The sequence below is a fragment of the Entamoeba invadens genome, assembly GCF_000330505.1.
Source record: "Entamoeba invadens IP1 unplaced genomic scaffold scaff_1105074726301, whole genome shotgun sequence".
In the NCBI taxonomy this organism is placed as follows: domain Eukaryota; phylum Evosea; order Mastigamoebida; family Endamoebidae; genus Entamoeba; species Entamoeba invadens.
In genome coordinates, this window is record NW_004443573.1 from 27,921 (window position 1) to 41,397 (window position 13,477).

The 13,477-nt window shown below is 31.1% G+C and overlaps 2 protein-coding genes and 1 pseudogene across 2 annotated transcripts; 1 reads left to right on the forward strand and 2 right to left on the reverse strand.

Moving 5' to 3' along the window:
• Positions 1-10,563: 10,563 nt before the first annotated feature.
• EIN_188820 (hypothetical protein) lies at positions 10,564-11,061 on the reverse strand (the record flags this gene model as incomplete). Its single annotated transcript, XM_004259131.1, has 1 exon — positions 10,564-11,061. One exon carries the CDS (start codon positions 11,059-11,061, stop codon positions 10,564-10,566), a length of 498 nt encoding a protein of 165 aa, XP_004259179.1.
• Positions 11,062-11,787: 726 nt separating this feature from the next.
• Positions 11,788-12,862, reverse strand: EIN_188830 (myosin-6, putative; the record flags this gene model as incomplete). The annotated part of the gene is made up of 2 exons (XM_004259132.1): positions 11,788-12,493; positions 12,537-12,862. 2 exons carry the CDS (start codon positions 12,860-12,862, stop codon positions 11,788-11,790), a joined length of 1,032 nt encoding a protein of 343 aa, XP_004259180.1.
• Positions 12,831-13,347, forward strand: EIN_188840 (annotated as a pseudogene).
• Positions 13,348-13,477: the final 130 nt, after the last annotated feature.

Here is a 13,477-nt window from a genome sequence, read left to right on the forward strand (position 1 = left end):
ACAGTAGCTTTACAGCTTCAACCACAATATAGGAACCGTATTCATCAATAATGAGTATGGCCGGTCACCAGTAAACAAATGTCTTTTTTCCCAACAATCTTAACACAAACATTTTTTGTTGATAAAGCTCTTTTTGAGTACACCAGAAACACTCTTTGTTTCGTTATTTTAATTTCTAAAAGTTCTCTGTCGACCACAAGAGTGGGGACAATAAAATGGAGGGAGAACTGTCCCATCCATACAGACAGTCGCTAACACGCCAAGCCTCACCCATGATCTATCCACTGTCAACGGAACTGTTTCTATTACATGTTTTGATGAAACAATGACACATTGGTTAGATTTGTCTGCCTATTCCTGGAATCCCAACTCATCACAGTTAAAAAAAGCTGTCGGGATACCAGTCGCATTGAATTTCTATATTTCGAAGTACACTTTAATATGTGATTCTTGAACATCAACACAAGGCGTTTCTATTATCTTTGAGCAGTCCGAACACGTTCTTCTTTCCAGACAAATTTTATACAAGTCCTTAACACTAATATTGACTCTTTCCAACTCGCCGACTATAAACAACATCAACTGCGCATTAGTCACAAGTCGTCTCAATTTTTCCCTTTCTTTAATGTAGTTGACGATAGTGTCTTTTTTGTTGACAGAAAAGACACCTTTTTGCCTTAAATTGCCCAGCCTTTCTTCGATTATTTTTATCTACCTCTACCAGACAAAGAAGGTATAGACGCACTCACACTTTCCAAAAATATGACATTTTAATACCACACTTGGCTCACGTGTATTCTCTAAATCTGAACATTTGAGTTTTTCTATTTTTCGCCTTTTTGTTTTTTTCAAGTTTCTGAAATTTCAGAATGTTGTTTATAATTTCTTCAAATTTGTCTTTGAACCTGGTTTCAAAAAGATAGTCGTTAAGACCATCACAGTCAAATTCATCGTCAGTAATTCTGTCAACAGTCTGCTTGTTGTTGTTGAAATCCACGTCGATTTCCGCCATTTCCACCAATGACTCAGAGAAACCGTCTTCAGTGTTTAATTCATGTTGATGGTGTTCAATGCCTTTCCTGGTCAAGTCTTCTATAACTTCTTTGTTGTTGGCGACGGATAAAGATTCAACCGGAGATTCGACAGTTTCCATTGGTACTTCGACACGAGGTATTCTGTCGATTATCACTTCCCTAGAATTGGAATGTTGTTATGTTCCAAAATCGACATAAGCTGTTGGAACCCAGCTCTTGGGACTAACGAAGTTCATAAATATTGTAAGCACTATACCATATGTTCATTGATGTTCATTATCTTCTTTGAGTTCTTAGTCATCATTTCCAGTTCTTCAAAGATCTTCACAGGAGAGTTGTATTCACAATGAAAGGTTCGGATTGATGTCTCGATGTCGGTGATTGAATAGTTGAGCAAGTTGTTGTAGTTATAGATGACACAATTCATGGTTGTTCTCAACTTCTTGTGCATGGTGAGAAGATCTTTGTGAAAACTTAGAAATTTTCAACAATATCATTGACGTCTTGCTGGGAACAAAGAGCATCAACGAAATTTACCTGTCTCATATTGAAAACAAATTGTCCCGAAAAGGCATGCGGAGGAAGCTTTTTTATTTTGAAGTTTCATTTATTTTTGTGTTTTTTTGGTTAAAAATGGCTTTTGTTAACATCATCCTTTTATTTTTAGAGTTTATTTTTCTTCAAAATCGGACTGGTCTTTTCCAAAAACTGGGTTATTTGCAAGAATTTCTTGCTTTGTGTAAAAGGACATTTGAAAAGCTATGAAATTATTTTTTATTAAAGAAGAGATTTGTTTCCAAAAAGAAATAAACAACAAACAAAATTGCCGACACTCCATTTTTAGTCGAACCTTTTTCAAATAAGACCGAAAAACAAGGTTTCAGTAAATAACAACTTTGTATCATGTACTCTAGTTAGTAAATTGTACAGATCAAAAACACGTTTTTTTGTGACTAAAAATTGTTGATTTTATACACTTTTAAATCATTATTCATTTTAAAAATTACCAAGTAAAGGGCGGTTTTTTATGTTTCAGAAGGATGAAAAATCACTTGACAAAGAAAAAAAGGATAACAAAATTTATATTTTTAAATTTTAGAGTAATTTTTATTAAGGTTTGAGAACCATTATTAGAAGATTTTGTTTACATTTCTCAAATAAAATAATTCAATTTTTACCATAAACTTGGTTTTTCCATAAGAAGAAATGTAAGTAATAATTATAACGGAATGCTTTACCTTAAAAACATAGAAAATTATTTGGAAAAAAGCATAAAAAATTATTATCCAATATAAAACTGTTTTTTATACTCTCTTTTGACACATGATATCGACCAAGCTTGAAATTATATCTCTTCAGTTCATAGCCGAATAATTGGAATTTGAAATGTGTTCAAAACTATCCAAAAATTGGAGTGAAAACCCACACCTAGATGGAGAGGAAAATAATGAAAGTCACAGAAGAAATAAAACCAAAGCAACAAATAAGTCACAATTACTAAAAAGGCTGTTTAGAATGCCTAAAATGTCCTTTTGTGTTTCGTGAAGATTCATTATTCTTAAAATTGGAGTCGGGAAAAAAGCAATTTGAGACATTTGTTTCTACTTTATAAAGTGAAGGCTTTGTGACATTAAAAGCACTTGCCGTGCTCTAAGAAACACGCCAGAAGTCGTCCAATTGAAGAATTCAGTGCATTTTCAGACATATTTTCAAATGCAGCAATCATCTAACGACTCTTTGCTCCACCTGATGAAATAGCGACCGTTTCTGTATCTCATTTGAAAAGGAAGAGTAAGAAAGCTTTTTTCTTCCTTTGAAACTTTGATGTTGGTCAGTCATATCAATAAATCAGTAGAGCAAATAGAGTTAACGGGAAACTTGGGGTAACACATTCCATTCTAAAATATCAAATTGCAAGTATTTGTGAGGACTTCCATGTATTATACCATAGAGATCACCAAGTCTACGACAGTCCTGTTGATGCGCTGTAATAGAGTCTCGAGCCTTTTACACTCACAAAAGGCTAATTGAAGGAGATCCAGAACTGAATTGTTCGAAAATACGTTTTTAATTGAGTTCAGTTTCATTTTTTTGTTTTTGGAAAAATAAAAAGCTGTTTTTAGTCTTTGTCAAGTAAATTTTAATTATAAAAATATAATGAGTGGTAATTCCCGAAAAAAAATAAACCCAAAACATTTAACCAAAAATCATTATTTTGGCATTTTGGCCAATCATCTTTCTGTAAATCAATTTATTCTTTGTCAAGTAATTACTCTGACTCCTGTATTCATGTTTATAGTCGATAATTGAAATATTATTTTAGAAAAACAAAATAAAAAAATAATTAATTTAATTAAAAAAATGTATGTTGATAAATAAACAATTTAAACACTTTTAGTAGAATAATAAACAACAAGGATAAAACTTATATTTTCAATCTTATTTCACAACTTCGATGAATAGATTAGTATATGAAATAAAATAATAATTGTTTTTAAACCCTTCAAATTATTAATTAACAAAATTTAATGAGTAATTTGTGTTTTGAAAGCAGATTAAAACATCGAGCAAGCGAGTTTTCTTCTTCACTTTATTTCGTCCCTTATTTATACAAGAACAAGATTCGTTATTTAAAAAGGTGTATTTTTGTGTAAAATGTAAAACCGTTATTTCAATTCTTCAAAACGAACTTTTACTTCACTAGAACAAACAACATGATTTAAATTGTGATTTGTTAGAAAACAAAAATTTAATATATACTCATTTTACACAAAATTTTAATATTTATAACTCTTTAGCGTGTTATTCGTTTTTACTTTCAAAAAAAATTTGTATCTACAATAAAAAAAATTAAATGAAAAGTGTTAATCTAACAAATGATGACATTTGGTTTAATTCTCATTGTTTATTAATTCCCAATCTGATTGAAAAAACCATAAAAATGGCAAAATGCCAGAAAATATTAAAATTGCAACAAATCCAGTTTCAAATGCAACACAATCTTGTAGCAAAGATAGTACTATAACTCTTTTATAAGACAGAAAAAGAACAAACTTTAGGGAACTTAAAACAAAGAAAAGGTGTGTACCACAAATTGAATCGATTCAAATAACACAAGAGGAAACAAATTAAAAAGCGAGAGTATGAATGATAATTAAAAATTTTCAAAAACAGAATTGAACATAAAAACAGATGATGACATTCAAAATGTCAACGTAGACATGACACCGATGTTTAATATCAATGAAAAAGAAAGTGAAATTTCATTATTAAAAGTTCAACACAAATCAAAAAATATGTAATTAACAGATCACCAAATTAAATTAATCGAAAAATACGTCTTTTTAAATCATTTTTTAAAGATAAAGGGGTGGGAAAAAAGCGCTGCAAGAAAAAAAGCGATGTAGTCAAATTTATAGTTTTTTATTAATTGTTTTATAATTCTTTGTATAGTTATGTTTTCCAATATTCTGTGATATGATTCAAAAAACGAGGTTTACAAAGAAAAACTTATTCAAAAAAATTGCCCAAGTTGTGAAAGTCAATGTGTAAATTGTTTTTTATTGCTGAAGAAAGTTGAGTTTGCTGAGATAAAACACTAAGAGTTTTAATTTGTTTCTTCGAAAATCTTCATTGAGGACAATTTATTGTCAAAAATCCCAGAAAGAGTTAGAATTTTTTGCTCATTTTTTATTATTTTTTTCAACATAAATTTCCATTTTTTTGCGAAAATACAATAACTTAAAATCGAAACCCCGCGAGTGCACCTTATTTTCACACCCCCTACGAGTTTTTTTCTTTTTTTCAAAATAAAAGGTGATCTTTTATTGGATACTCAACAGTGGGCACTCAACCACCCTGAACAATGTCAGTCTCAATTTATAAGGCTTAAATTTTTGATTGAACGATTCACACCGTCACTTACGAAAGAGGGTGTGCACCTTAATTTCACACCCCCTACGAACGGATTCCTCATTCGTTCAGAACTGCATTTTGTGGCCAAAATGATAAACAACATATTGAAGTACCACAGGTCTAGAAGTTGAGCGTCTCCACTCCCAGTCGTTTTTAGAGTCCCCGTCGAACAAGCGATAAACAACTCGTTTTATTTTTTCACTTCCTTTTTTCAAAATTTTTTACGAAAATTGAAGCAAAACATGAATAATGGTAAAGAAAATGGTAATAAGACGAATGTTTTGAATTAAAACGTTTGCAGCGGTAAAAAGACTTTGCATATGTCCATCCTGGTTTTCAGTGTATTTTGTTCTGAAATGCTCAAAAACTCAACTTTTTGAGGCAAAAACGATTTTGTGTTGCATTTCTTAATATAAAAACACATGAATGGTAATGAAGCGCTTTTATTCGCCGTGCAGGTGAAAGTTAAAAAGACGGGGAGGCTTTATTATGCTAGCCTGGAGTACGCCAGCCATAACTTTTTGGTGATAACAAACAACTTACTGGTGATGTCATGTGTGTTTTTGTTGAGAAGAGGTTAACGAATTAATTTTATGCCGTGAAAAAGACCACATTTTTTCTCTCTTTTTTTGGTAAATCTTGGTGTTATGGGAAAGTTTGCGTGTTACAATTACTTTGATTTGGTAAAAAAAATGTATGCATCAATTTTAAGTTTTTGTATTTTTTTCATGTTTTTTACTTGAGGCGAAACAAAAAGAATGTTAAAACAACAAGTTAAATTGCTTGTGAATGGTATTGCAGCGCTTTTATCCGCCGGGTAGATAAATCTGCCAAAACTGCATTTTGATTATTTAATGAGGAAAAAAGAAAGAAAAACGGTGAAAAACACGTTGATAACAACTTTGTACGTCTTCTTTGGTTGTAGTTGCTCAAGCAAAACTCGACGGAAAAAACATTTTGAAACAGTTTCAACATGACATCCTTTAAATTTGCGTGTATTGCTAAGTTCAATAAAAACGATCGAAAAGAAATTAAAGGCTTTGGTTGGCACTTTACTTGCATTTTATAAGTAATTTTATGGTTTTATTTCATTTTTTGTTCAAGTATATACTATAATTATAGTTATTAATAATTATAAAGAGAATTGGTTTTGTTACTGTTTGATAAAATTATAAACAAAGCAACTCTTTAAAACTTATAAAATAAAACCTTTTTAGTAATCTAAAATGTAATTGATAATTATCAAAATATTATTAAAGTATTATTAAGTATTTTTCTTAAAATATTAAAAACGAACTAACTTGAACATATATTAGATTAGAGTTAATAACTTTCTTTTTAGAATAAAGAATGGTAAACAAAATAAATAAAATACAAACGTCTAACCAACAACGTAATGAATATAAGTTATAAACAACAATATAAGACAATGATAACACCAATAAACATAATAACACATTCATGTCCAAACCAATTGATACATCAAAAATTCCCCATCAAAAGTATAAATATAAATTTCGAGAAGAAAAGATCGAAAGCCTTTCCAAAAGCATGAAAGGTCCCGTCGTACCTCGCTCGACTCACATTATTGAGTATTTAAAAAATTTCCCTCTATTATTGACATTTTTAAACAACTTGACGAACATTTTAGTAAAACACGTTTTGTTTATTTTCGAAATCAAGTAAGATATTGTTTGGAAATATTACCAGAAAATACTTTAATAATTTTAAAGTCCAAAAATCTTTCAGTGACAAATGCTTTAGAAATTTTTTCTTTACTTCTAAAAATAGAAGTGTGAAGTCTAAAATAGACAAAATTAAAAAAGAAGAAAATATGGTTAAAAAACCCCGAAAAGGGAAGAAAAAGGATCCTAAATTATGAAGAAATTGAGGAAATTCAAAAAGCTATTAAAAATAGAAAAACGAAAAAAGCGAGTCAAGAAGAAACAAGTTGTTTTATTTATGAAAATTTCAGCAAAAAAATAGAAACCAAACAACTCCACAAAATAATTACACATGTTCCCGAAATTGAGCCTAAAATTGCACCAGTTATGGAACTTAAACGCGCAGAAGTAACACAAGAGTCTATTTTGCAATATTATACGGAATTAAAGAAAAAAATAGACGGATGCCGTTTTGAGCTCATTTACAACCTTGACGAGGTCGGTTTTGACCAATGGGTTGATGCTCGTTCCAAATTGGTTTACATGGAAGTTGGTAAGGGTGAATATGTTTTTAATGAAGTTGAACGAGACAATTCAAGAACAAGTATGCTATGTTGTGGTTGTCTTGATGGCACAAAAATGATTCCGCTAGTTGTAACAAAAAGGCTATCTATAGCCGATGAAACAATTATTTCCCTAAAAAGTCGGGCTTTAATACGACATCAAAAATCGGGAGTTTTAAATACAAAACTTTATACTTTGTGGTTGAAAAAACTATTTTTCCCGTAAATAATAGGGTAAAACGCGACTACATGGGTGTAAGACAAAACACGAAAGCTTACCTCATTATTGATGGATTTTCGGGTCACTTTTCAGAAGAAATAGAAAAATTATTTATGGAAAATTGTGTCGAAATAATCAGAGAAGTTCCCCATAGTTCCCATTTATGTCAGCCGATGGACTTGGGAATTTTCGGGATTCAAAAAACCTTTTTGGGAGACAAAACCAATTTTCTTCAACACAAATTTAACTTAATGGAAAAGGAAGGTAAAAAATATGAAAAAACGGGAAAAATTTTACTAGTGGATTCTCAAGAGTTTAAAAATGTTTTAAAAAAAATTCACACATGTCCGAAGAAGAAAAAATAAAAGAGCTTGTTTACTCTTGGGAATGTGTCGCAAATGGTGAAAACATAATTAGTGCATTCAAACAAGCTGGTATCATTTTTTTACCACACATTCCCAATGATGCCAGTTTTTCAATAAGAGCAGGAAATGACCCCAATTTCAACCCATTAGACTTTGTTATAGGTGTGGTCAGGGTTGAAATAAATTGTGCAAGGGAGGTGTGTAAATTTGGGGGGAAATGGCCGAATCAAAAACAACAACATCTACACATGTTGCTCTTGAGAACACATTGGATAGAAAAATAGATTGGAATGTGAAAAAATAGTGAAGGAAAAAAACGAGATGAAAGGTATCAATAAGAAGCTACTTATTGAAAAAAAGCCTTGATTAGAAAAACATTAATTTATTTAATTAATAAAATTATTTTTTATATATCAAAAACAACTAATTTATAAATAAAATGTTTTAATTACGACAAATCAACTTTCTTTATTAATAAATTGTATTTACTTAACTAATATCAAATTATTTATTTATTTTATATAGAAAAGTGATGTTTTTTGACAAAAAATGAATTACTTTTTTGTTATAATTTTAGTACATTATTTAATATTTTTAAAGTAAATATATTTATTGTATTAATATATATATAATAAATTAAATTTATAATTTAATATAATACAGTAACTATAGAATTGTTACTGTAATTATTTTTATAAAATACGAAATAAATTAATGGATTTGGAAATACTGAAATGTTATATGGAACGGAAAAACAACCATTTATATTAAAAATTTACTAAAATATTTTCGATTTAAACACATATCTTAAAAATGTGTTTAAATACAGTATGGACATTTAGCCTTATGTAAAACTTTACCTTATGCAAGGATTTTATTATTTAATTTTAATATAAGAAAACCATTTTAATAGTTAAAACAATTCAATTCTAAAAATACCAGACACGCTGCCTAATGCAAAAAGCTATTTTGAGGTTGTTTTTGGATAATTTTGAACAAGAAAACCAGAACTTTAAATTAAATAAATTAATGTTTAAAATCTCGACACCGCGCCTTTGACTAGCGTAAAGAGAAATTTCCGATACCGATTTTATTTTCCTTGTTTTGTAAAATAATATGATACTTACTATCAGCTTGCTTTGTTGCCAAAAGAAATACAATTGCGCAAAAGGTTTGTTAATAAAACAAACGATGACAACAAACTCGCGTTGGACGGTGTTTACTCAGTCGTGAGTTTCTTATTTAGGCTGGTGTCCAAAACAATAAAAATAAAGTGGGCTGTCATGGAAAATCGTTTTAAAACGGTCACAATTTCACGATGCTCATTGATCCCTCACAATTTTTCATCGAATAATTTAAACGATTCTAATATCAATTTAGTTATTAAATTATATTAAATAGCATGTGTTTTTTCTATTAAACTGCTATGAACACAAGAGTTATCACAACATATCAAATATAATAAACACAAATAATATTCTTTATTAAAAATAATAATTTATTGTAAATTATATGTGGTTATATTTGACTAACAATAATATAATTGAAATCATTCATTTCTTCAAATACATTTGTGTTATTTTTACCAATTTTTGGAAGAATCAAAAAATATTTTATATTATAAAATAACTATATATTATAACAGGTTCCTTGCATAAGGTAAAGTTTCACATAAGGTAAAATGACCATACTGTAGTTTCTGAAATTTAATTTTATAATTTCATAACTTTCGGGTGTTTGTATAAATAAAAAAGTTCGAAACGTGTTCAATATTGTTTCGCTTTTTGTATTAATTCTTTACAATTATTTTATAATTGTTTATTAATATTTATAGTATTTTTTTTAATTATCAAGTTTTTTGGCAGTTTTTATTTGATTATATCTTTTTGGATTTGTAAAATGTCGTTAAAAAATCAACAAAAAGTATCTTTAACCTTAGGAAGGAGGAACTAGAAAAAATAATAAAAATTATAGGATTTGAATTATAATCCACTTTTTTAATTATGAAAAAAACAGATGTTGAATAAACATAATTAACATAAAAATTAACTATTTAAAATAATTATATTTTATCAATAATATAATATAATAATTTTTGACAAAAATCAATTTTAACCCAACTAACTAACCCAAATTGATAAGTTTAATAAAGGATTCCGACTTCGATAAAGAACACGTCTTTGAACACTCAGAATGATAATTAAAAAACACTTGTCTCAACAATTGTTTTTTATTGTTGAGACATCAACAATAAGAAAAAGCACTAACATTAAATAAAGGATTTGACGTTGGTGCTGTTATGAACACTTCCGCGCATAATGTATCAATTGTAAACAAAAAAATAAGTAAGGTTTTGATTATTTGTTGATTTTATTTTTTTGTATAAAAAGAAATAATAAATAGTATTTTCCAGTTGGTCCCAAAGGGAGGGGATAGAAAATAAGTGGATTTGAATCAGCGTTCTATGGTTAAATGAGACTGTACGTCTGTTTATTATTATCTTACAAATACGATCTTGAATGTAAATTACTCATTTGTTAATAATCTATTTTTTCGAGTTTTTAAAAGGCAAATTTTATTATTTGGTTAATAATAAACGGATAGAAATCCTTCTTATAATATTTACCTGTTAAATAATTGCACTCACCCGATCAACTTCAAGTTGTTTGTTGTCAGATCTTCACCAGCCTTTCTGACCTGATCTCCCAACTCAACGATTCTCTGTTTCGCCATCTCTGACCGATTGTTGTGTCTTCTTCTTACCAATCTGGGTGTTGAGTGTGGATTCTTTCTGTTCAAATTCTACAAGCTTTCTCTCAGCCTCTTCAACCTTTCTGGTATACTGTTTAGCTTGTTTCTTAGCTTTAGCAGCTGCGTCTTGTGCTTCTTCCTTTTCTGTTTCGCTTTCAATTTAGCAATAGAAGCTCCAGTAGCAGCAGTTTCTGCCAATTTAGCTTCTGAATCGGTGACTTTAGCTCTAAGTCTTTGAGTTTTTTTTGTCAGCTTTTGTTTCATTGCTCTCTTCTTCTCAAGTTCCTTCTGTAATTCAGCCTTTTGATCAGTCAATGAGTTAATGGACTTCTCGGCTTGTTCCTTATATTCACCAAATTCGTTTTCGTTCTCCATCACTTCTCTAAGCTTCTCGGCGAATTTCTTCTTCTGTGCTTTAGTCTGTTGAGCAGTGGTTTTTTCAAGATCAAGTTGTTCATTCAATTTTGTCAATTCCTTCTCATAAGTGTTCTTCGACTGTTTATAAGTCTTAGCAGCTTGTTTAAGTGTTGCCTCCAATTCAGTCTTCATCTCAGACCAGTCGTTTTCAAGTTTGTCGCATTCGTCTTGTTTCTCGTCGAGTTCTGTCTTTGTTCTATCATTTTATTCAGTAGCGGCGTTATAATCTCTCATAGTCTTGACCTTCTCTTGTTCAGTCATCTGGAGTTTTCTTTTCAAGGGTTTCAGCTCTGACTATGATTTTAGCAATATCTTTCTTGTACTATTTTTTTAATCAATTGGGTCTTAATGTGTTTTTTCTATTCTTGATCAAGTTCAGTTCTAATGCTCTTCAGTTCGTCTTGGTATTTCTATTTCATCGCTTCATTGCCATCTTTGTCATCATTTGCAGTGTCAAGTTGCTTCTGTGCCTTGTCAACTTCGGCATTCAAGTCGTTTATCATTTTGTCCATTTCCTCCAAATCCTGCTCATTCTTCTTCTTCTCATCAGTGAGTTGATCAACTTGGACTTTCAAGTCATTCGCCTTTTTAGTCGACTTTTCTTTAGTGTTATTTGCTTCATCTAAGTTGAACTAGACTTCCTGAAATTTGCTCTCAGCAGCCTTTCTCGCAGCATCTGCACTGTCAGCTTTCTGTCTTTCTTCATCAAGTTGGGCTTGAATTCCAGCAATTTGCATTCAACGTGTTCTTCTCTTCTTCTTGAGCAACAGAAGCCGGTGCGTTGACTTGGACTTTAATTGATGAGATTTGTGCATTGAGTGCTTTGACTTCGTCTTCCATTTTCTTTCTTCTATCAGATTAGTCAGCAGTAGTCTTCTCAGCCTCCGCTTTGTCGTCCAAAGCCATCTTCTTTTGTACTTCAAGTGCCTTAATATGTGATTTATTATTCTCAATCTTCGAAGCGTCTTCAACAGACCATTTCTTTATATCCTTTTTAGCAGCATCAAGTTGAGTGTTCTGGTCTTTCAAAGCAGCAACTGCCTTCTCCAAATCAACTATTTTGTTGTCTCTCTTCATGCGTAATTGTGTCTCGAGATCCTTTGAATTGTCTCCTTCGGCTACTAACTTCTTCTTTAAGTCGGAAATTTCGCCTTCCTCATCTTCAATGTCTTTGTTCAACTCGGTGATGACACAATCCTTCTTAGCAATAGTCGCTTTGTGTTCAGTAATTTCATCTTGAAGTCTTTGATTATCGGCTTCAAGTTTCTTGTACTCATTGGTTAACTTGCTTAAGTCTTCCATTCCTCTCTTAATATTACCTTGGAGTTCCTCAATGTGTTTTTGGTCTTTTCGTGACTTCATATCAGCTTTGTCAAGTGCTATCTTCTTTGACTCAATATCTTTTTTAAACTCTTGGACTAAAGCTTCCAAGTCGACGTTCTTGATTTTCATCTCAGAAAGTGCCTTCTCGGCGGCTTCTCTCTTTGCGATTTCTTCAGCAAGCTTCTTCTTCACAGTTTCAATTTCTTTGTCTTTAGCTGCGAGTTCCTCATCAAATCTTCTCCTCTTGATATTGGTCTGACCTTTTGGAACAATCTGAACCAGACCCAATTTCTGAATTGGTACCAAGTGTGAATGGTGTCTTCATGGCAGTAATAGCAATATGTTCATTGCGTTTCTGTTCAATAAGCTTTCTTTGAGCAAAGGCTTTTGCACACATATGAAGACCACCGACAAGTTCAGTGACTCTGTTCTCTCTAATTTCTTCAATTTCAGCAAGAACACCAACTTTGAAGAAAATCTTGATCTTACCAAATCTGAATTCTACAGTGTACACTCTTGGCTTGCCATCCTTCTTGTACTTCTCACAAATTTGTTTCATGAGATCTTTGACAACTGGAATGGCGTCTGAAGTCACTCCACTTGCTGTCATCAAAAACACAGAGACTGGCAAGAAGTGTCTACTTGCAGATTATTCATTGATTCCATCAGTTGCTATCATCGACCCAATGTTCTGTGTCTCATTACCAAAAGAGTTAAAGCAGACTGTTGTATCAATGTTTTGGTTCATGTGGTTGATGCTTATGTCTCAGTTATGGCAAATGAGTACACAGATGGTCTTGCTAAAAGTCAGTCAAATTAGTCTTAGACGACTTGGTCAAGTCATTCAACAGGGATTTTGTTGCAAGAGAGAAGATGCACAGTGCAGCTACCATTGATGGTATGGCCTTTTCTTCCACATTCCTTGGGATTATTCACTCAATGGCTCACAAAACAGGAGCTGCTTTCCATCTTCCATATGGTCGATGTGTTGCAGTGTTGTTGAAGTCTGAGACTACGGCTGAAAAAGTTGAAGTTCTTGCAAAGGCAAAAACTTCAACACATATCGTTTTTCGAAAAATAAAGTTTTTGAGATGATTGAAATCCAAAAAATACACTTTCACAACTCTTTATTTATGGTACATTATTATAAATAAACTATTCGTTATAGTTTTATTTTGAAATAATTTTTACTATCTCTGTGTTAAAATAAAAAACAGTAAAAAAA